This window comes from Echiichthys vipera, assembly GCF_963691815.1.
Source record: "Echiichthys vipera genome assembly, chromosome: 7".
Classification (NCBI taxonomy): Eukaryota; Metazoa; Chordata; class Actinopteri; order Perciformes; family Trachinidae; genus Echiichthys; species Echiichthys vipera.
The window spans coordinates 27,215,689-27,240,334 of NC_139832.1; the positions used below are offsets into that span (position 1 = coordinate 27,215,689).

General features: G+C 40.0%; 1 protein-coding gene across 1 annotated transcript in view; it reads left to right on the forward strand.

Annotated features, from left to right (window-relative positions):
* LOC310949218 (transcriptional enhancer factor TEF-1-like) overlaps positions 1 to 24,240 on the forward strand; it is a 56,837-nt gene extending 32,597 nt beyond the window's left edge. The window contains exons 4-12 of the mRNA XM_083916575.1: positions 1,468 to 1,530; positions 5,067 to 5,198; positions 5,330 to 5,379; positions 8,499 to 8,560; positions 10,062 to 10,189; positions 11,722 to 11,895; positions 18,772 to 18,912; positions 21,492 to 21,644; positions 22,179 to 24,240. Of these exons, the coding sequence (XP_083772701.1) occupies positions 1,468 to 1,530; positions 5,067 to 5,198; positions 5,330 to 5,379; positions 8,499 to 8,560; positions 10,062 to 10,189; positions 11,722 to 11,895; positions 18,772 to 18,912; positions 21,492 to 21,644; positions 22,179 to 22,292 (1,017 nt within the window). The 3' untranslated portion in view covers positions 22,293 to 24,240. The remainder of the gene's footprint in view (positions 1 to 1,467; positions 1,531 to 5,066; positions 5,199 to 5,329; positions 5,380 to 8,498; positions 8,561 to 10,061; positions 10,190 to 11,721; positions 11,896 to 18,771; positions 18,913 to 21,491; positions 21,645 to 22,178) is intronic.
* The last annotated feature ends 406 nt before the right edge of the window (positions 24,241 to 24,646 follow it).

Sequence of the window (24,646 nt, forward strand, 5' to 3'; positions counted from 1 at the left end):
TTAAAATGTCTTTTTTAACCACTAATACTGCTCCAAATAACACCAAACCTCTGCAGTCGCATGGTAAGAGCCCTTACACATAAAACAAAGCACCAACAACGTAGTTAGTGAACCTGGAGTTTATTAGAATAGTGTTTTGAAAGACTTACCTACTGGCCCCTGTACAGTTTACAGCATGGTACAAAATACAGCTTAAGTCTCTAGAGCTAATTTCTCTGTTTATGATAACTGTACAAGAGGTGAATTTTTATACAACTCACTTGTTTAAATCATGTTGAGACTTTACACATAATTAAGGGCATGGCTGCTTTAAGTGACACACAGGTGGCTAGCAATGACTGTAGTCTTTATTCAGCCCGCCTCAGCTCCATCCACGCTCCACCTCATGGCACGTTTTGGCTCTTCATAAACCCATGAATGATATCACAGAGACTGTGTCCATATTTTATACAGTCTATGGACACTTTTGGTACCAGGAGCTTTTCTCTTTTCATTTTCCACCCTGGATAGTACCCCCTGTCTTGCAGTGGAAATGCGCCATCCGTATCATAATGGCATCTTTCCACTGCATGGTATGGCTCGACACAACTAGCTCTTTTTTGTTTTTTTCCATTAGCAAAAGTTGTGGAAAGTACATGGTACCTGTTACAGTTTTAGTACTACCTTGGTGGAGGTTCAAAACGAGCTAAGCCCATAATAATGTGCCGTTAAGGGTGTGTTTGCGAGTACGATACTCAACTCATGTCTGTGCAGGAGTTCAGAGAGAAATGCTTTTAATTGCTAAACTACTGCTAATGAAAAAAAACAAACATGCAAACAAACACAAGCTTTTAAGTAGAAAAAATAATGGGGGACTTTAATGGTGAGGAATGTATAGGAAATGCTTCTGAAGAGCAACAGCAGACGCTGCGACAAAAGAACAGGGATGTCTGTAGAAATATCCTATATATGTGAGAATTCCTTTTACAATTTATGATACTACAAATATCAGTATAATGTCTACCACCATGCTGCTGCGGCCTTTCGCCAGGCAACCACGGGGCACAGAGCTCTATGCAGAGCACCAGAACAAAAACATCTACACATCACCGGCGGTATAAATTTAACATCCAAAACACAAGATTCACTCTCAGTGGGTGACATGAGAAATACTTAAAGTACGAATGTTTTAAAATACAACTCGGCCAGCAATCCAGGTCTTGTCTATGGCAACACGGCATATTAGTTGTTGGCCTGTGTTCCCAGGTGTCTTTTTGCTCTCTCAAGAGATGTACATAGATGGGTGTATTCACTGTTGTCAGGGGATTTGTGTGTGTGTGTGTGTGTGTGTGTATGTACCCTTCCAGTGTGGCAATAGTCCTTTCATAACCATGGCAACCCACTGTTTGGTCCTTCCTCCTCTCTTCTTGGACCCTCTAACCCCCCCTTGTTTTTACCCTTTCCTATCCTCTCCTCTCCTCTCTTCAGGTATCCAGCCATATCCAGGTTTTAGCCAGAAGAAAATCCAGGGAGTTTCAGTCCAAACTAAAGGTAAGGGTGGAAGTAATGTTAACATATTTACACACAGGGTTTGGTGGCTTAGTAGGAAAGTCGTGTTAGAAAAAAAGCTATAGAAAACGAAACTGCTTTATCTGAAAAGCCAAGGAAAAGACATCACATTATTTAACATAATTGACAACAAATGATCTGTGGGAAATACCATGCACAGAATACTGCAGGAATCAGACCCATGAAAATCTAGAAGATTACTGTTTAAATCACAGACTTTCCCCTTTTCCAAACATTTAGCTGCCCTGTAGCATGTAGATGCACTAGGACTCATTTAGATGTCTCTACTACTGTACACCACATAGTGCATAAAAGCAATCGGAATTCAGTGTTTGTCCCCTGCTTGTTAACCTTTCACTGCGGCTGGATGGATGGCTGTCACAGTGACTCCAGTATCCTAGGTATCTAATTAGGCCTGTCTTACATCTATCCCTTTATTCATCTGTTCATCTCCTCTTCCCTCCCCCTTCTTACACTCGTTCCACCCTCCTTTCAGTCTATTAATCTTCTGTCTCCTCCCTCTTTGTTTTTCTTCCTCACTGTTGGTTGTAATTAACTTCATGTATGGCAACAAAGGAGCGTTTGTGTTCTGAAAGGAGCATTTGAAAGTCAAAACAGTCTATAGTTGATAAAATTGATAGTTAATGATATTTGAATGAATATAGATTTAACATACAAACATGTTATTGATGATAAAGTGTATGCTGTTTTCTTTGAAATTATGTTGGATAACACATATCATTATGTTGTTAGAATGGGAACTGACTGCATTGGCAAGAGTGCAATGTAGCAGAATGAAAAGGGATTATTATACTCTTTATTTTGTTATGTTTTGAATATATTAGACCTAGCTTGTTAAGGTATTTAAAGATAGTATTTTCTGACCTGTTAAGATCCACCTACTTGCTAGTGAGTGGGGGTAGGAGTAGACCAAAGAGACTTTTTTGAGCTAAATGTTATAAGAGAAGAACTGTGAGGTGCATGGATGAGGCTTCATTTGAAAAGTAACATCTTCTAGTTTCGGAAAATGTGCTTGTTTAGCATACGGCTGGTACACAAGCTAAACTACATTAATCCAAACACGGCTCAAGGACACACCCAACATTCGCGCAACTAGTGTTGACTTCTCTAAAGACAGCCCAAGATTACATTTTAGAATTGCTTGTTTTCTCCAGCCAACAGACTAGGATATCAAAATAAAAAATAAAATAATGGAAAATGGAAAAAAACAGCAAGTCTTTCCTTTGGAGAGGCTGAAACCAGGTATTATTTGGCATTTTTGGTTAAAAGATCAGTCTGCCGATATTTTATGCGTTTCAAATTGTCAGCAAATCCAATGAAAAAATCAAAACCAACAATGAAATGATCCCACTAACAAGTATTGTGTGTGTATCAAAGTCTGATTTATGCCATCCATTGTTGTCTGAAAACTATTAAAAAGATATAAGTGGGCCACACTGTTAAGTGACATGCTCCTTAATAACCATAAACACACACTTTAGTTTGTTTTGACTGGATCTCACAAACACCTACCTGCTGCCCCAAATACTTATGTGACTACCGCGATTCAAGGGGCAAACCAGACCCAAAATCTGCCCAGTTATCATTTATCCTCTATTGCGGGGCCAGCAGTACACATGTAATAGGTTGTCAAAAAACGAATACTGGTTATAAATGGATTGTCTTGGCACTATATATCATCAAACATGCTGTATAGTCTCTCTGGTCATTTGAATGTGATGTAAGAGCTTTCCCCACTGTTGGAAACCATAACACATTGGTTGGTTGTTTCAAAGAAATTAGTTCAGGTCAAGGATGTTATCAAGCTCATATGGTTCCTGGCATTTAATATGAAAATCCAGCATGATTTCCATCTCAGTAGCCCCTATAATGTTATTACCTCCCTGAGGAGGAGAGATTCCTCTCAGTGCCAATTACCTTGAGTGAAGCTGCCAATTAGTAATTCTCCAGCTATTGCAGTGCCTCTAATTCCATTTCATTCAACTGTTTTCTGCTCTGAGGTTCATGCTGCAGAGTGAGTTCAGATGTTACAAATGAGTCCCACAAGTTCAGACTTACAGTAAATCTTGGCTGGGGCATGATCCGAAGTGTATACATGATATAAAAACGTTTCTTGATCAATAAACCCAGTATACTGTACAGTTTTCTGGTTTATCAGTGAAGTGTATGAATTGCTCTGCAGACTGGAGTCTCTGAATGGGTCAAGCGTGAATGTGCATCGGCAGGTCTGAGTTATATAGCCATCGCCTGGTGTATCAAAGTCTGTATGCTCACTGCGCTGCATTTTTATAAACGATGATAATATGGCAGGGGGGTCAAATCTCTTGCCCCAGTTCTCATTCTCATAGACCTGAATGTCTAGTAACTACTGTTTTCCTTTCATGACTTATATGTCTTTGCTATGACTGCGAAATGGTGCCAGCGTAGAGAATTTTGATTTTTATCACAATTTAATTAATACCTTCGTTCTACACAGAGCTGCACTTGCTTACCACATTGGATGTATAAAGAGAACTGGATACAGTGTTGGGGGAAGGGCCCCGATCCTTCCAATGAAAGTTGCTCAGTGGAGAATGAAACCAAAAAGTGCCCCATCTAAAAAATACCCAGATAATCGGCACTGCTTCCGTATTGTGTGACCCATACAGCAGTTGCTCTAGAGACTTCCACCTGCCGAACTCGCTACTTCTAGTTTAGCGCGCCGCTTACTTGCATGGGGATTATTTAATCATGCAGCTCTTCTAAACTTTCGAAATGTTATCGGACCATCGGACCAAATGGATCAAATTCTGATTGGGAAACTAGGTAAACATTTTACGGGGGTTGTAACGCTCAAAAAAATTGATCCACGGATTTACAGACTTCTCCTTCTCCATGTAAGTCAATTGGCCCAATGTCATCACATGACCAACACAGAAGTTTAAATTCCATCGTTTGGCCACTATGTCAAATAGTCTTCAAAGCACGGTGCACTTCCTGGGGGTCTGTGGCACTGCATCCTCCAGTGGTGTTGATAGGCAATCACTCGTGACGTATAATCCAATCAGTGAGACTTCAAAGTGGTGAAGACAGACAGAAAGAGGCCGGATGCATGAACTGTATGGACATATTTTCACTGGACATTCTTACTGGAGAGATTTAAACATGTCAGAAACGAATGAAATGTCTCATATCTAACTGCCTGTGCTACTTTCACATTGTTGTGCTTTTTGCAAATGAGACGTTCAATATTGGGCAGTTTACCTTGATTAGTGTGATCAAAAAGCAGCAGGAGGCACAAATCCGATCACAACCAGTCAGATAATGACAACTATTTACTACTTTTTACTCTTGGATTTAAAATTATATTACTCAAGATAGTTCCAATCCTTTTTCTTAATGTTTCGGAAATACCTACTCCATGTTTATTTTCACTTGGGTTGTGTAGAGCCAGAATGTAAAGTCTGTTCATTATGATGATGATGAAGATGATAATGTGTGTGTTTGTTGCCGTGCAGGACCAGAACGCTAAGGAGAAGGCTCTGCAGAGCATCTCCTCCATGTCCTCGGCTCAGATCGTCTCAGCCACTGCCATACACAGCAAGCTCCTGCCTGGAATAGTACGGGCTAGCTTCCCAACCAACGCACAGGTAACACACGCTGTATTTATTCTCTTCAAACAGATGCTAACATGAGTAATAATAAAGCTGTTTTGCACAGTCTTTTCGCTTCATATGCTCAGTTTGAAGTCCTGCGTTCGTGTGCATGTGTTTATTTTCAGCTGTGGCAGGGGATGATTCCTGGAGGACAGTCTAGTTCCACCACAGAAGAGTAAGTCACACTCACTACGCACACTGATATTTATTTGAATTTTATTTTGAGCTTTGATATGGATTGTCTTGTCTGTAGTAGACAGTTGTAGATAGATCACAATTATTCTCCTCAAGTCACTCATTCTTGTACCTCAAAATGTACACCATCCGACATTATCATTCACTGGTATTAAAGAAACTATTGGTGTAATTTTTGCTGATTCATATGATTGATGCCTAGGATTGATACCTTTCCTTATCCTGCCAAATACTGACTGATGTTGTTGACTATATGAATACCGTATCCTCATATAGTATTCATATAGTCAACAACATCAGTCAGTATTTGAGTCGGTATTTCACAATTGAGTAAAATTAGATTCTAATGACCTGCTATCGTGCTGTTTCCATATTTTGCATTAGTGTCTGTTCACGTTAGAGTGTGGATACCTGACCCAAGCCCAATAGAACCATCCAGGCTGGGTTGGGACAAATATTTACAAATAATGTTCAGTTTTGACCTACTTGACATGGGGCTTTGTGTTCTTTTTAGTGAATATATAGTGTAAAAAAATTAAACGGATGGACCCTACTGTCAGTTTTGTATCCAGTCCCTCTCAATGTTCAATTAGATTTCCAGCAGCTTGAAATCTGACACACCAAACACAACTGTTTATCTCATGGTGGGGCGGGTTTCAGATGTATTGACTGACAGAACTGGAACTTACCAGAAATGTCGGACTCATAAAACTCGGATCAAGCTGTCAAACTAGGTGGCGCTGCTCAAATATGAATCAATAATCTGTTAGTGTATTAGTGTATAAGCCACTTCTTTCCTGCTTCAAAACAGACCAAGTTCCGTCTCAACTTGCAGTCCCTCAGAGCTACATCATTTCGTTTGCTGTGATTGGTGGTAAATTGTGTGGTTGTAGACCTATTCTGTATGGAAAGTGCCCTGAAATAACTTTTGATATGATTTGACACTGTAAATAAAATTGAATTGTCATTGGTTGTATGTCACGTTTGCTTGGTGTGATTGGTTGAAGATCATGTTTCGTTGGTGTGATTGTTTGTATGTCATGTTTGATTGCTCCGATTGGTTGTAGGTCACGTTTCCTTGGTGTGATTGGTTGTAGGTCAAGTTTTGTTGGTGTGATTGTTTGTATGTCATGTTTGATTGCTTGGATTGGTTGTAGGTCACGTTTCTTTGGAGTGATTGGTTGTAGGTCAGGTTTTGTTGGTGTGATTGGTTGTAGGTCAAGTTTTGTTGGTGTGATTGTTTGTATGTCATGTTTGATTGCTCCGATTGGTTGTAGATCACGTTTCGTTGGAGTGATTGGTTGTGGGTCACGTTTCGTTGGGTTGACTGGTTGAAGGTCACATTTCGTTGGGGTGATTGGTTTGAAGGTCATTTATCTTTGGAGTGATCAGTGCGATAGGTCACGTTTTAGTGGGTCTACACCTAATCTATATGGAAAGTGTCATGAGAAGTGTTGGGCATGTTACTTATAAGTAATAAGTTACAGTGACTAGTTACTTCTCCCAAAAAGTAACTGAATTAGTTGCTGAGTTACAAATTATAAAAGTAACTATTATTTTAATTATAAATTACATGTGCATGTTCGATTATTTATGATAAATCTGAATATTATATTAAAATGGACACTTAATACAATACATCATTAAACAGAAACAGTGTACACAAATCTAAACAATTTTAATGTTGCTGTGTGGAAAAGGTGAGATTGTTCCAATCAAATTTCATGTATTATTGTAGATATTATAATTACTATGTTTATATAGTGCATCAATAAAAATAACACAATAGATGTTTTGGAACTTTTGATATTTATTTTATTATATTGAGAGAAGTCATAGTGGAATTCCATGAGGTGCAGAAGCGCGGGCATCACAGGGCCTAATGTGCATTTCATGTAAACATTTGTTCCTTTAATTTCATGTATGGAAAAGTAATGGCTATACTTCCAGTTCAAGAAGGCTACTTCGGGATTACCTCGGCTCGCCATTCTTGTTGTTGCTTGTTTTCCGTCCACATGGCCTCTACTCAAGAAATATCTGCGTCCACACAAAACCACGCTGTAGTTCACATGCCAGGCCTGTATGTGGCGCTGTAACTCTGCCACAGAAATAAACCAACAACAGAGAAGAAGAGACGCTTTTGTCGTTGTGTGTGCAACCATGCATGCTTTCGATTTTGAACAACAGAACCTTCAAACTCTATGTCTGATTGGTTTACCATGAAATTTTACCCATACCTCAGCCAATCATCGTCATTTATGTTGTTTCGTCCCCCCTCACCAAGGAAGAACAGTCTTTGCCGCTCGACTTAGAGATCTAGTTGGTCTGATGAAAACAGCTTTGATGAGCTAATAATTATAGTAAAGCGCCGCATTTTTTGGCAGTAACGGGCACTGTGTTATAGTGATGGGAAGAGTAATCAATTAGAAAAGTAACGGTGTTAGTATTGTTATTTTTTTACGCCGTTGTTCCTCTCTCTGTCCTGAGATAACTTTAGTTATGATTTGACACTATAAATAAAGTCTAATTGAATTGTGATTGATGGCAGGTCACGTTTTGTTGCTGTGATTGGTTGTAGGTCTAGAGGCATCTTGGTCTGCACTGTTGATAACACTGTTGATGGTAATCGAAAATTAACTGAGAGGTTCCACACTTATATACATTTGTGAATTTTTGTGCCAGGCTACCTGAAAGCTATTCCAGTTGGTAAATATTCACACAATCTCGTGCTTCATTCTACATTAACTGTGTTGGGCTTGGGTTGGGTTCAGACATAAAAACCAGAATACTGTTGGGGTCAGGCTTGGTAACGACCTGAGCCTCACTCTAGTTCACATGACTAGTGGGGATAATTGTGGTACAAGTTCAAACTCTTTTCATTTCATTGACAGCTGCTGTTATATGGCCATGTGATGATAATGATATTGGATGATGATAATGGAAGTAAATTACACTCTTGGCCTCTGAGCTCCTGCTACCGTTCAGAAAAGACTCAGAACAGAATTCCTTTCTATATAATGTAGGTATTAACTGGCCCTACTGTATCTGTTTGAGCTTTGCTAATGCTCTCGTCTGTCTGTCCGTCTCTCTTTCTCTCAGCATCAAGCCATTCTCTCAGCAAGCCTACTCTGTGCAGACAGCAGGAACCACCACAATCTCAGGTGAGAGAGAACACATTACAATTATCTTCTTTCTGTAAAGCAAATAGAGGTTCTCTCTCCTTCCATTTAGGCCAATGGCTCTCTACATAGGGTTTTTCACTCTTTCTGGGCACTCGCGTTTCCAGTGTCCCCTGAGGTTTGTCTTTTGAGATGGTCAAAAGAGAAAAGGTGTCAGTCTGACTTTTCTACATCAGCACAATGATAACTTACTTCTTATAGGATCAAGTCTAAAACCATTGAAGTTTAACTAGTATATATCCTTGGTTCACTTGGCTAAAATTGTAATTACCCCCGTAAAAATTATATTGTGACAGTGCCCCTACATTTGTGTGAATTTTGAGTTTTGACTGACAACATCTGTACTGTTTCTTGGTTTTTGTCTGTGATGTAGCACTCCATATGTGACTCTGTACATTACCCAGTAATACAAATCACAACATGGACAATGTACACAGTCACAGGAGTGCTGAGGTAACAGAACCACTTGTTGCTGTGAGTTTTGGCCATATGCCATTACCACAACTGGACCCTTAAGAGACGCTAGCCTAGTAAGAAACAGTCTAATGTTAGCAAGCTAGTCTAAACTAGTTAGCTGATTCTATTGGGAATATGTGCTAGGGTTAGGGTTAGCAGGCTAGGCTAACTAGCTTTCATATGCTAAATTCCTCTGTATTGTTCCCAGTTTAGTACATGGGAAGTGACATGAAGCTTTTTTTACGATCTTTACCTAATATCTAGGTAACAGAGGGTGTAAAATAACAAGTGCACCCAAACCTTTGGAGGAAAAGGACCAAAACCTCAAGAACAAACTGCTGAGTTACATTTATCTACAGAAAATTTCAGAAATGTAAAAAAAGGCTACAAGGTCTCCAAGGCTAAAATAATAAACTATTAACAGTAACTCACTTGCTACAGTACATTGAAGAACAGATCAAAATGAGACTGGAGAGGCCAGAAATGAAACATTGTGGCTAACTCAAACATTCTGACCATCAGTGAAGTAACTTTCACAACAAATAGATAACTGCTAGAATGTCATGCATATACTCTAGTTTTACTGAGAAGTAACTATGTCATTGGTCTGGACCCAAAGAAGCACATTGTCAAGTGTGAAGTTGTTTGGATGAGTTGTGTGCAATGAGTAGAAATTTGCTAGCAGCCATACTTGAGGCCATTTAGTCGGCCCGTTCCCAACAGGCACGTTTTGAATTGGCCTGTGGTAGTATGGGCATAAATTTGACAAAAAATAAATAAATATATATATATATATATATTTATTTATTTTTTGTCAAATTTATGCTAGCATTTATTGCTAACCCTGGTAAATGGTGTCTATGATGATGCATTTTAAACTAACTAACTTTTTTATCCCTTCTTTCCTGTGTGTGTGTGTGTGTGTGTGTGTGTGTGTGTGTGTGTGTGTGTGTGTGTGTGTGTGTGTGTGTGTGTGTGTGAGTGTGTGTGTGTGTGTGTGTGTGTGTGTGCGCGCGTGTGCGTGTAGGCTACGAGCCTCCCACTCCAGCCCAAACACACAGAGAGCCAGCGTGGCAAGGTCGCTCCATTGGCACCACCAAACTACGACTGGTAGAGTTTTCATCTTTCCTGGAGACACAGAGGGACCAGGAGGCAGTGAGTACACACATACACACACACACACACACACACACACACACACACACACACACACACACACACACACACACACTCACACACATACACGCACTCACACGCACACACGCACGCACACACACACACACACACACACACACACACACACACACACACATACAGTCTACAATAAGCACTCCGTATTGTCCCATAAACAGAGATGACAGATAACCCCACAGATAGCAGAGAAGAACATAAAATCCCTTTGTGTGTATCCTAGTATGAATGACCTTTGTAAAGCTCTATCTCTCTGTCTGCTCAGTCTATCTGTCATCCTGCCACACCATGGACACGCTGTCATTTTTCTACCTTTGGCTCATAGACAGCTGGCATTCATCTTGTTGCAACTGTTTGGACAGTTAGAAACCTTAAACACTTCTTTGTTGATTCCGAAATAGAAACTTGTCAATAGGTGTCACATTTCCTGCATAATTCACATTAGTGTAAATGATGGTGCCATTGCAATGAAAATGGATCCTTGGTATAAATGATAGGCAAAGACAAAAGACAAAAACAGTACAGTTGCACGGATGATAATGGTTAAAGGGAAATCCTGATAGTTATTTAAAAACTGAGTAGGTAAGGCTGAATGATTTGCGATAAATACATAATTATAATTTAAGAAGCTTGTTTCTTATCCTCAGACTCAGTAAAACACAATACAACACAATAGTGTTTTATTTGACATATATATCCAAATATGACACTCGCTTAAAGCCTTAAAGCCACCATTCCGTAACAGTAACAATAACATTTTACTCCCTGAGTTAAATATACTTTGTAGGTTTTTATTTTCGAGGCCTAAAAACCCGTTAAGCATATTTCCTCCACTATAAAACATTTGGAATATTTTTATAATAGTATTTTTTAGTACATTGCTCACATCAATGTCATAGGCAGGTTACACAGAATCTCTATCAATTTACCTGCATGCTTTTGGGTGCAAATGTGTGTGCTAGTAGAGCACGAGATCCAAACAAAATGTTGTTCCATGGTGCAACCAGCCTGGAAACTCCTGTTTGTGGTTTTAAGACGATTACTGACAGTGTCACTGTCAAGTCTGCGGGTCTATTCACTGCTATTTTTCAGGCTTGCAAAACTCAGACCAAAATGTATACTATACTATACTATTCTGTTACTGTTACTGTGTCCAATTGTGTCCAGATACATTTTGCTCTCCCCCTTGGTAGCAGTGTTTTTAATAAGTGGGTCAAAAACTTAATGGGAGACCTTTACTGTCTGCGATGTGGGCGAAGTGTCTTCACTACTCCTGTTTCTTGCCTTGTTGGATACTTGTCCAAAGAGCAAGAAATCATCTGTTTAAGACGGCCATAACTCCTTTGGTCTGTTTATTATCAGTTATCTGCACTGTTGTTTCTGTCAGTCTTTCTTTTGCTGTAGTTTAACCAAGGGTGAGATCAGTTGTTCTCTATCTGTCTACACTTTCTCTGCCTCTGTCATGGCCTAATTCAAAGTTTTCCCTCCCCCGTCAGTACAACAAGCACTTGTTTGTGAACATCAGCCAGAGCAGCCTGAGTTACAGTGACCCCCTGTTGGAGTGTGTGGACATCAGGCAGATCTACGACAAGTTCCCAGAGAAGAAGGGCGGCCTAAAGGAGCTGTTCGCCAAGGGCCCGCAAACCGCTTTCTACCTGATAAAGTTCTGGGTGAGTAGACAAACACTTACCTCCTCCTTCCTGTCTATGTGAGAGTTCGCTTTCATTTTTTCTCAATACAAGCTTCACATCCATCCAAAAATAATTGAGGCCTCAACATTTCCAAATGGCTAAAGCCAATTGATTTATTTTTGCTAAGGTTTGGTCAGCAGAGAAAGCATGTGCACCATTTTTTTTCTGTATTTTTCCACCCAGTGCCATCTATATGTCTGTACTTACAAGTGTCTCCACGTGTTTGTGTGTGTGTGTGTGTGTGTGTGTGTGTGTGTGTGTGTGTGTGTGTGTGTGTGTGTCTGTGTGTGTGTGTGTGTGTGTGTGTCTGTGTGTGCGTGTGTGTGTGTGTGTGTGTGTGTGTGTGTGTGTGTGTGTGTGTGTGTGTGTGTGTGTGTGTGTGTGTGTGTGTTCTGTCTTTACACCTGGGATATGGAGGTGGTGGGTTGATGAAAGCACAGTCGCTTTGTTTGAACACCTGCTCACCTCCTTACTCACAGGTTGCTTTGTCTCCACCTGTGTGTATGTGTGTGTGTGTGCGTGTGTGTGTGTGTGTGTGTGTGTGTGTGTGTGTGTGAGTGTGTGTGTGTGTGTGTGTTTGTTTGTGCGTACATGTGTTCATCTCACTTTACTGTTTTTCCTCAGAGCTGCAACATACTAAGGGACTTTGAAAAATTCCAGCAACCGAAAACATCACACATTTAGTCATTTCTTTTCCAGCAGAGTAATGACACTCATAAACTCAAACTAATCAGAGTCTCACCCTGGTAGGTGTCGTGACAACACTTAGACAATATTTTATTAGGATTTACCAAGTTGGTCTAGAACTTAAATCCCCAAAGTTGTTTACATCTGTCAATGTTTCCGTTTTTTGCACAGCACATATGCAGTTACCATGATAACAGGGGTAGATTTACCGCTTCAGATTTACAGCAGTCTTTCAAACAACAGATCCTTAATGTCATAGGTAGACAATGCAGCTTCTCATTTCTAAGTGGTGTAGGAGAGTAAGCCTACTTTTGTTATGGCTAAAATATATCAGTCGCTGAATTAATTATGAATTAACTTGACTCGTTAAAATTTAGGATTTATTTTGCCTCGAAGTAAGGGCACCACACCAAATTAAGACAGGATGTTTATTAAACTTTGGTGAAGGTTTAATACCTGTTAGTTATTTAAAGTAATTGATTGTTGAATTGTATCAGTCTCGTCATGAACGCGTTAGTTCGTACCACAGCCTTATCAGTGACCAACACTTTCTGCACAGAGCGGAAGACTCTCACAACGACGTAAGGTTACAAACATTTATTTGACTACCTAACAAAGAGAATATAATACAGTGCAACACTGAATAGATAAGTGAAAAAGGATATGTGGATATGAAAAAGTTTAAGACCAGAGTGATTCTGACGGACCGAAACTGGTTCTAATTAAACTGTCAACAGAACTCGGATCAGAATTTAACTGTCACCAACGTTTAAACCAAGAGTTGCATTAAAAGGCCAACCTTACTTTGCCTTTGATATTACAGTCGCCCTGGCGTCTTACAGTACCGTTGCAGGATCGTAGGTCCGCGTCCCAGTGTTTGGCGGACCTTAGTTCTGGTTCTGTAGACTGGGTCAGCTGCTCGGTTGGATCTGCGGGCCTCGTCTGCTCCCGTCCTGATTTGAATTCAGCTCTTCAGGTGGCTTGCCTCTGGAGGTTGTTTGTGGGTTGACAAAAATTCTGACTGGTTCTGAACTAGAGTCTGACGCAATTTGTCGGCCAGACAAAAAGGAAAAGACGGCACGAGGGGTTTTACTATACTTAGGAAAAATAAAAACGTGTCGTAGAAACTTATAAAGTTGCGTGTTAAAAATAGATTAATAAACGAAAATACTTAAGTAAGAAAACAACGTCTCTTGCTAACTTTGGGTTAACAAAGTTAGACTAAAGAACAAAGGGAACGAAGAGGGGAGAAGAGCTAAGTGCAGGAGGTGTTGTAACAGAAGGGGGTCAGAGGTGCAGAGGTGCAGGACCAAGTTGCAGAGAGTGAGTGGACAAGAGCTGTCCCTCTCTTATCTACGTGGGTATTGAGAAGGCGGCTCTTTCTGACCCAACCCTCTGGTTCTGAGTGACTTAACTGCTTTTTATGCCGGAATTCTAACAGGGAAGATTAAACTATCTCTGGTTGATTTTCCGTTATTAATCTTCTTGATATCCAATTTAACCAAAATCTTTAGGCAGACAGTTACAGATACAGATACTGAGTGACGGGCCTATTATTAAAACACAAACAATATTTCAGGAATTAGACAGAGACTTTGCACTTCTGAAACCACATAAACATAATCACAACAAGATACAAATAATGCATATACTGTTACACACTTGCAAGAATGTCTTTGAACAGCCAGTTCCGATGAAACATCGAACTTTAACTGTTTTTCCAAACATCTACACAAAGTTCTGTTGCTTAGATTTTATTAATTAAATTAAATTAAATTAAATTAAATTAATTAAAGTCCATCTGTCTCACAGAGACAGCTCCTCCAGTTTGAAGTGCGGTCAGATTTGACGTTGATTTAGGTTAAAAGGGGTCCTTAATCCTTAAGTTCTGGGTTTTATTACCCTAGGAGGGTCCGAGGTTGTAAACCAAACTTTATTTCTTATCGAAACAAGCATACAAATGTCTTATCTACCGTTGGCTTCCTGCCACGCTGAGCAGACAACCAGACACAAAAACTCCTTAAACAGCACTTTCCTCATGAGGTCCTACAGTGGTGATGGTCAATTTGCTGAATGAAATGAAAGCTGTCACTAGCACATTTACTGGCAGTAGCAAACTAGCTCATTAAGCTAACATGGCTCCATGAGTGGGTTGAAACACTTTTACAGGCTGACTTTTTGGTTGGACCACAGCAAAGCAGGGGCCAGCCCTATAAATGTGAAGGTCTGTCTCTGAGTGAGTCAGTGATGCAGTACACCATTGGTTGAAATGAGTGACGGACACATAGTCACGGATAAGCATTTCTTAGCATCTTTTCTGATTGACAGGTCAGCACGGCAGTGACCAGTCAATCATAATATAGCCACACCTCAAAGAATCCCCTGCTTTATCATCTATTGACTCTAAATGGTAACCTGACTATCGCCATATGACTTTTGTTCCGTCTTGACGCCGCCTAGCTCCACTCAACCATCTGGGATCGATCCATAGCAAAGTGATTTCAGGGTCCGCAAAAAATTGTCGAGCCAATCAGGTACGCAGAGTGGGGTTTTATAGATGTGACGTAGCAGAGAAGCGACTGTTGTGATTCTGAAAACAATGGCGGCTCGCATCGAACAAGCAGGCGTCAATATGGATGCTGCCATTTCATTAGTGTCCAAACTAGCGAATATTTCTTCTTTAAAAGAACACCAGAGAACGGCTCTGAAGGCTTTTGTTGGTAGAAACCATGTCGGCTGTTCTGTTTTGGTTTTAACTGCGTCGCTCTCATCAGCGTCACAGGTTGGTTTTGATGTGAGCGGTTGAAGTAGCACGTCAAAAAAGATGACCGACAAGTGGTTTATCCAATCATATGCAAGGATTTTTGATAAGGCCCAGCCTCCTGAAATGGCTTTCTAATGGGGAGATCCCAGATGGATGAGGGAAGCAAGGCGGAACCAAATTCATCCGGCAAGAGTCAGGTTATCTAAATGGGACCATCATTTACAAAATGAACATCATGCCGTATTGAAGAAGACTTGAAACTAAAATTTACTGAGATAATAAATCAAGGGAGACGTACGCTTTTTTCTGACTTCTTTTTTTTTTTACTTCTATACATTTAGTCTTCTTTTTGCAACCAGCGAAGTTGCCCCCTGGTGGACATGAATAAAGTTTAAGGCACTTTACTTAAGCCACATTCAAAAGGTAACTTAATTACGTACAGCATCGTCAGCCCTGAAGATAAAATACAATCTCTCCTATGCTTCCCCACCATGGTCTAGAAGCTGAAGCAGGAAGGTTTTCTTGCTATCTTTTCTGTAAGACTTTTGAGGATATTTGATGCAACCTAGGCCTCATAGGACAATGACACTTTAGATGAGTAATCCAGAACCACACACTGCTGAAAATAACATGATTTTTATGAAATTTAAAAAGTCCTTAGTGATTTGACTGAACCGTAGCTTTGCCATGCCATGTGATATGGTACTTCAGTACATTTTAAGAACAAATATTACTGAAACACTACAGAAAATTGCAGATTAATATTTAATATCCACCACTACCACTACAGGCAATTGGATAATACTATGACCAGTGCCTCTGGATTTCCAGGTAACTCACAAGGCAGATTCACAAATAGTCTACAGCATTGTCAGTGTGGCTGCTGTAAAATAAAGTTAGCAATTCCCCTTGTGTCAATTTCACCATTCTACAGGCAGACGTTAGCGTCAGAACGTATCTCTGCACAACAGATCAGATTGTGAACGAATGCAGAACTTCCTGTGTGTGTTTGTGTGTGTTGATAAAACAGATACACTGCCCTGTGTCCTGTGTGTCAGCATGACACTCTGAGGAGGAGGGGCGTGACAAAGCATTGGTTGGGAATCAGAGGGCTCCCCACCCTGCTTGTTGTTATTGGCCAGTTAAACCTCCATGTGGGGCTTGAAGACCAAAATAAAAATGCAGAGGACAGGGTCTCTGTCGACACATACACCTTTAAGTGGGTCATAACTGATGATCGAGTGAGATTATATTTGTTTTAGTTAATACATTGTTTTTTAGGATAATACTACATACTATACCGTTTAAAATATCCGATTGACATCGGCCATTGAAAAACCTGTATCGGTCGACCACTAAAGGTAATGCCCTTCAAACACTATTTGCCCTGTGTATACTGTGGAGAAATCCAAAGCTTGACAAGCCTACCTTGCCTAACCGTGCCTAGTTACAGTTGCTAAGCTATTATTGGACGATCCTTGTCGGGGCTGAGGTTTAATGTAGGGTTAATTATCAAAGCGCTGGATGGGGTGAATTGAATGGAGCGATGAGGTTGTTGACAGTAGAATCATGCAGGGGAGGACAGAAGCCTGTAGGCCAGCGACATGGTTTCAGTATACAATATAAAGAGGACACATGCATGAGAGAGAGAGAGTGTGTGCGTCTGTCATGAAGAGATTTCTCTCCCTGCTTTTAATTAAAAAGCACCCTGATCTACCACAATGGAGCATGTTTCTGATAATCTGCTGCTTTATGAAAGCACGGTTTGATGTTTGTGTGTGTGTGTGTGTGTGTGTGTGTGTGTGTGTGTGTGTGTGTGTGTGTGTGTGTGTGTGTGTGTGTGTGTGTGTGTGCGCGCACGTGTGTGTGTTCATTCTCAGCCCAGAGACACACAGTGCTCCTTAGAGAACTCATTACAAATAGTACAAACCCTTTCCACGTCTCTCAGTCTGTAATCCAGGTGCAGCATGTTCTCACTGCTCTGATGACACAAAGTTCCACAATAATATTGTTTCTTGCCCATTTGTATCTTCCAGTATTTTTAGAAAGTAAATTAGCCTCTCACTATTGATTTGAGTCACATTGAGCGTTAACAAAGCTACCAACGGTTTAGATAAAAATTACATCTAATATACGGTCAGTTCACACAAGTTAAAACAGAAAAAATATTGGCCTCCTCGAGAATACCATGAAGGGGAACAGAGTTCTGTCGGTTGTGCTCACGGCACTGAAAATCAAGTTCGCCAGGAGATGTCCAGCTGATTGCTGTGCAGCCAAACACTGCACACCAAACACTGGTTTATCAAGTGAAATAACAATAGTAAAATTATAATGTGAAAAAAAGAATAGAAGAAACTATATTTTCTAGATTCAGTCTGACTGTTTTCATAAACTACAGACCTCTTTTTGAAATGTGTTCATTGGGACTATTTCTCTGGTGGAAAGTAGTTCCAATGAAAACTGTCCATTACAATGGAGATGCCATTGTATTGAGGTGGAACCAGAAATCTGTCATCAGTCTGTTGATGCCTTAAAACCTGGACAAACCAAATTCAGACTACATGTACTGTATATCCAATCCAATTACCAGTAGGTGTAAGTTACATATTTCTTTGGGAATTGGGTAAAGTGATTAAAAACAGTACAAGTTAATATGTTGTTGTAATGTGCGATGACCCATTTGAGATATCATTATGTCAAATATGACTGATTAATTAGTAAGTTGTAATTAATGATGTGCTCGTTATCAAGCAGCTGAAGCTTGTCACAGGTTTGGGAATCGTTAGAATCAGGTGTTAGAGCGGGGAGAAACCTAAAACAGTGGCCCTCCAGGGGCAGCATTTGGCATCACTAATTTTGATAATTGATTAGTTGAATTGCGTATTTTATAAAACAAAACAAAAAAATGTGAATATTTACTCATATACTTTTTTTTCTACTCCTCTCTGACAGTAAACTTAATATCTTTGAGTTGTGGACAAAACAAGACATTTGAGGACGTCATCTTGGGCTTTCGGAGACACTGATCAACATTCACCTTTTCTGGCATTTTAGAGACCCAAAACTATGAGAAAACAATGGACAGTAATAATCAACAATGAAAATAATTGTTAGTTGTAGCCCTAATGACCGTGCAGATAATAATTAAGCCTGCAGCCAGACGAGCACACCATTCTACACTCCAGTCAGTCTGGTCCAGATGCTGCAGACCGAGCAGCTTGAGCATGTTACGGCTCAGTAACTGAGCCACCAGCAGAGGGCACTGTCGGCTTACTTTGGTGGCAGAAACCAGACACTTCTCCTTTTCATGTGTGTTCCCATGTTTCTGGGAGTGTAGATGGATTTGATTGTTGTTTGATTTTGATTATATCTAATCTTTTTTTTTTTTTCTCTGCGGATGCCAGGCGGACCTGAGTTATAATGTGCAGGACGACCCAGCTGCCTTCTACGGTGTCACCAGCCAATACGAGAGCTCGGAGAACATGACCATCACCTGCTCCACCAAGGTCTGCTCCTTTGGCAAGCAGGTGGTCGAGAAGGTGGAGGTGAGGATGGATTGAGATTGTTGTGGTGCGATCTGGATAACAATAATAATACATTTTTTCATGGTGCTGTACTTTATCACTGGGATCAAATCAGAGAATAAACCTGAAGCCAGTTCATGAAAGTTTTAACCCTTGCCATTTTAACTATCTCACAGAAAGTCATGTTTGTTACAGTTATTGAACTAAATTAAAGTTTGTTAGACCCTGTGGTCGCACGGGTGTTTCTAGGTGATAAACCCCATGTGTCCACTTACGATAATCCCAGAGAGTTTGGGGCAATAATTATACCATTTGTTTCTTGCAGTAAGAATGTGTTATTTTCCATAAATTGGGTCTGACTGTAAAGCTGAGACTCTTGTGAATTCAATTATCTTCATGTGTAATGATGTTAGTAGCCATTTCATTGTAGTGAGAGGATTTTTTATTTAATCTGTGCTCACCAGTTTTGGGAAAGTTCATTTTCTACATGAACTAGTTTTAAGTTCAGTTCACTAATTTTAAAATGAACTAGTTCATAGTTTGTTGTTTTTTCAAACATGCTATTTATTATTTTTTCAATAGCTGTTCCTGCAAGCTATTATTTTTCTAAATTATTGCCACAGTCTATATAGAACAACAGACATGAATTATTTTAACAGTTTCAACACTAAAACTATGCGTCAGATTTCATCTTCATGTCCAATTTTGAATCCTTATCCAACCAGGGTTTACATTAGAACTGAGGGGACAGCGTTTCCACATCGTTGCTTTAACACTTTGCTGCCGTGCATTCAGTCCACACTAAGAGCAGCTGTAGCTTTCACACCTGCAGTATATTCTCAAAACCAGGAGGAAAAACTTGCTGCTTGAATTTTTTTTTTTTAATGAGGAATTATAAAGAAAAACAGGACAGTAATTGTTAAGGTTAAAATGTTTTTAAATATTAATAATTTTCTATTTCAGTACATACTAAAAAGGAATACTGGAATCCAGGTTCAACGAACAAGTTACATGAATAGTAAATCCGGGAACCAGGCTGAGGAAGGAAATTAAGGTTGAACTTGAAATTAATTTCATGAAAGCTGGGTTTTCTACTTTAGTCAAAGGCTGCAGTTCTCCGTCAGTTTACTGCACCACCAGGTCGTCCAGCTGTGGCTGGGAGATGACAGCGGAGCCGCTACTGTACGCAGTTAATGGGATTTGGGTCGAGGATCTGTCTTGACTGTATTTTGATTTTTTATTTGCTTGCACAGAACTTGAAAAGCTGAGTGCTTCAGTTCAATGGGCCGTTTCAGGTTTGCTGTTGATGTGACTGAAGTGCAGGCAAAGTTTGCACAGAAATATAAGTTATATAATTTCTTACCGTTCAATTGTAGAAAAATTGTGTTGCAGAAATCTCCAAATGTCAAACGTTTTTGATGCCAAGGTCTGGATGTCTAAAAGTGGTATTTTGGAGGGATTTTTGTCAGTTTTAGGGTGGTAAAACATAAACAAAACACAAATTTTGCACCACCTAAAAAAGTTAAATTAGGCTCATGGTGCGTCTCAAAGGGTTAAAGTAGATATATTCCGACACATGTTTCTTTTCATGCACACACCTCATGCCTTCCCTGCATAAATCACTGCCCCACTTAGGCCACTGCAGTCAAAAAGTCTTAAAGTGTACTGATGTAGCATATTACAAAGTCTGAAATCAGTGACACTTAAAGTCTTAACCTGTTGAATTTTTTTAGCCATGTTTGAACTGATGCAGTTTAGGTTTTGTATTAGCCATATGCTGAGGAAGCAACTTTTTTGAAACTATAAGATGTTACCTTTCAAAAGAAGTGTGAGGACACATGCACTTAGACCTCACAGTTCTTCTGTTATAGCTTTGGCGCAAAGTGTTTTTTGTCTAACCCTACTTGGGTTTTACCAACAACAAAAGAACCGAGTGTCCTTCAGACACTTTCTGTCTAACTGACAAATAAAGAACATTCATTTTGGCAGATGCTTGAAATGAGATGCACAGCGTTGTTATAAAAAAATATTAAGAGTACTCAAGTCTCAAGTCTTTTAGTTTAGATATTCTCACTTTGAGTACTTCATATGAGACAAGCTTCAACAACACTGCGTCCTATACATCCCATAATACCTTGTTGGACCCTTCCTACCATTAATGTTATCTTTACTCCAGTGTTATTTTGTACCACAGGCTTTCTGTTCACAATGTGTAAACATATAAATCCTGACATCAAATTGGCCCTTGTGACATCATGAGAGGTGCCTGGCACACTTTCAGCCACAGAAGACATTTAACTGTTTTTGTGCAAGCAGCTCATGACTAGTATACTGTTGTGCACTTAAAGAAATTGGTGGAGGGGAGGCTGGTGGCTGAGTGGTTAGAGCAGTCTCCCCGTGTAAAGAGGCTGAAGGTCCTCGAGGCAGCGGCTGCGGGTTCGACTCCGACCTGCGGCCCTTTGCTGCATGTCTCCCCCTCTCTCTCTCACCCCATTTCCTGTCTGTCCCATCTAATAAAGGCAAAACTGCCAAAAAGAAGCTCTTTGACTTTAGTGGTCAGTTATAACTTAGTAACGGTTACTGATTTCTCTGTCTCTCAGACGGAGTATGCAAGGTTTGAAAACGGGCGCTTCGTCTACAGAATCAGTCGCTCTCCGATGTGCGAATACATGATCAACTTCATCCATAAGCTCAAGCACCTGCCGGAGAAATACATGATGAACAGCGTGCTGGAGAACTTCACTATTCTGCTGGTGAGGACATGAGTCCGTGTGTCTGTCTCTGTGTGTCATATCAATACATGAATGTTTTGTATGTGTGTAACAGACTGTACATAAAGATGGACGGCTTGACAGCTCCCTGTTAGTGAAGCCAAACTATCGCCCCCCGGGTGGCTGGCGTTTAATAACCTCAAATACTTTTTTTCCCAAAGGTGGTTTCTGTGGATTTAGGTATTTTTCATTATGCTGGAATTAGTAGTTTGATGCTATAAAAACAGGCGGAAATGTTATAATTGACAACCGTCATCGACTCGCAAGTCGGCAGGTGTATGGACATCACTTTGATGATGTTACTCTACCGCCTGATCCCTACTGTGCAGACAGATTACAACATGACAGTGCCTGTCACAGAGGCTTAATTTTTGTACAGAGGGAGGAAGTGGAGCTGTGTTGTCCATCTTTATATACAGTCAATGGTGTCTATGATGATGCTTTTTTAACTTTTTGTATCCCTTCTTTGTGTGTGTGTGCGTGTGTGTGCGTGTGTGTGTGCGTGTGTCCATCCAGGTTGTGAGCAACAGAGACACTCAGGAGACATTGCTGTGTATGGCGTGTGTGTTTGAGGTGTCCAACAATGAACACGGAGCTCAGCACCACATCTATCGACTCGTCAAGGAATAACACACACACACTTACACAGACGCACACTTATGCCTTTTGTTTGGTGATTAATGGTGACATTGGAGGTAAAATGTCTAAAACCTGAATTCTACAAAAGTGTCTTTCAGCCAAACAAGTCGACTTATTGAGAAAGAAAACGGCTCACAAAACAACACAAACATAATTTGGTCTTTTTTATTTGACATCATATGATGCAGTATTCCACATATGAGCATTTCCACACACATCTTAACTCCAACCAATATCAGATGCTCACTGGCTGCAAAAAGCACGGTGAAACACATCAGAATAGGCCCTGGTTGTTTTCCCAAAAAAACATTGTGACTCTGATATCACCTGAAGATGTCATGTCTCCTGCTGATTGCTTTCCCAGTAAACCTGTATGTTGCTGTTGAAAGTGGTACTCTTGACTTGTGCTTTTGGGAAAAGTCACCCAGGAAAGAAAAAAAATCTCCCAATTTTGACAACAGTCTGTGTGTCATCTGCCAAGATAGAGACGGACACTGAAGGTCAGACCCTGTGTATCATCAATAACCAGAGAAGGAAATTACACTACTGCATTGTCATATAGTGCATTGTCATATAGTACAGTGTAAAGGTGGTTTTGTACAGATAGCCACTACAAATTGTGTGAGCTGCATTCTTGCACAAAAAAAGAGGTTTGTTCCCAAAGAAAATAAATCAAATTTTTACCTTTTTGTATGTTTTCTTTGAAAAAAAAAAAAGAATAGCTTCTAAACTTTGGGAAATTGTTTATTGATAGTAGCATATAGACTATATTTTAATTCCAGGAACACTATCTAAAAAAATGAATAACAAAGTATAATTGAAATTGAACGATTCAGGTACATTTTTGTACAACAAGTGACTCTTCATGAAGATTGAATAGATGGACTAGTAGTAAAGTTATAATCCTTAAGATTTCTGTCCTGGCTTTTTTGGTCCTGAGATTCACAATAAAAGCTTCTCTGTTTTTTCTCAGTTGTCAGCTAACCTGATTCGCCAGATGGCTTGTTTCACAGAACCGTCTGAGAAGCCATCATTGGAAACTGTTTGGAAAAGTGCAGGCACTTTCAAAGCATACCTGGCAGTTTATTGGATGATCGAGCTGTCTATCGAACTCTCAGCCAAGTCAATCAGGAGAGGATCTAAAATATCTTTTCCATCAAGAACAGCCTTCAGTGTCGTTCTCTTCTCTCAGTGAAGGAAAAACTCTTCAGTTGTGATAAAACTGCTGCTATTGCAGCGTCTAAGATGACCACTTTTGGAGCCGCTATTGTTGTTAGGAATGAGCAGTTGCCTCTCTGTGTTATCGTCTCCCCCCTCAACTGCCAGTAGCTCCTCACAGGACGCTGATTGGCCAGATCCACCATGGCTCGAAAAACAAATTTGACATGATTTTTGTGTGATATGTGATCATGTGATTCTTGCGTGATCTTTGGATATTATTATATCAAGCTGACGACATGATTGGCTATTATTTATTAACTGAATAAAAACTGTGGACCTGCTTGACAGTGAGTGAGTGTCTCAACTTCCTGTACCTGGCCCTTCAAATTAAAAGCCCTCAAGCCTTTTAGGCCAGCCGCCAGTCACATAGATTTTCACTAAATTTTGACAACATTGGCTCCAAATGTTTTGATTTTTTTTTTGGACCAATGGACTACTGAAATTTTGGTCGACTATTTGGGGGCAACCCTATTGCAAACCCTGCACTCTTGCAGAGAGCGGCATTCCCCAAACCTACTGACTGCCAGGGCATGTTGTATGAAGATAGAGAAAGACTGCACTGTTGGCAGAAGAAAACAAGCGGAGCTCCGTCCTGTGTGGCCACATTGTTTTTACGTTCATATGCTTAAGCAGAGAGCAAAAACGCTTGGGTGGTTCACCTAAGGTGTATAATGGCAGGGAAAACTATACTGCTGTGGGAGAGTGAACAGAAAACTGTGAGGCTGATGTCAATGAAATAAAATTACAAACTGTAGCTGGATACACGTGTCCTGTTAGGCAATTTGAATCCAGCATGGGAATGGCGGACTCCACCACTTACAACAAAAACTACCATGTCAAGAGATAATTACAGAATCTGAATATATTGAATGACTATTGCTGAAAGAATTGTAGAACATAAACTATTAAAAAACAAAGACATGGTTTGGTTTCATGAAAATCTTAAGGATTATAACTTAAAATAGTGGCCAGTCCATTGGGAAACATTGTGAATCTTCAAAACTATACAACGTCATTCATGGTGTAGATGGAAACATTTCAGATCTCATGCTCTGATCAGGTTTCACTTGGTGAATTAAACTTAGCTTAGTTCAATATTCCTGCACCAGCTAAATTGAGCTTTA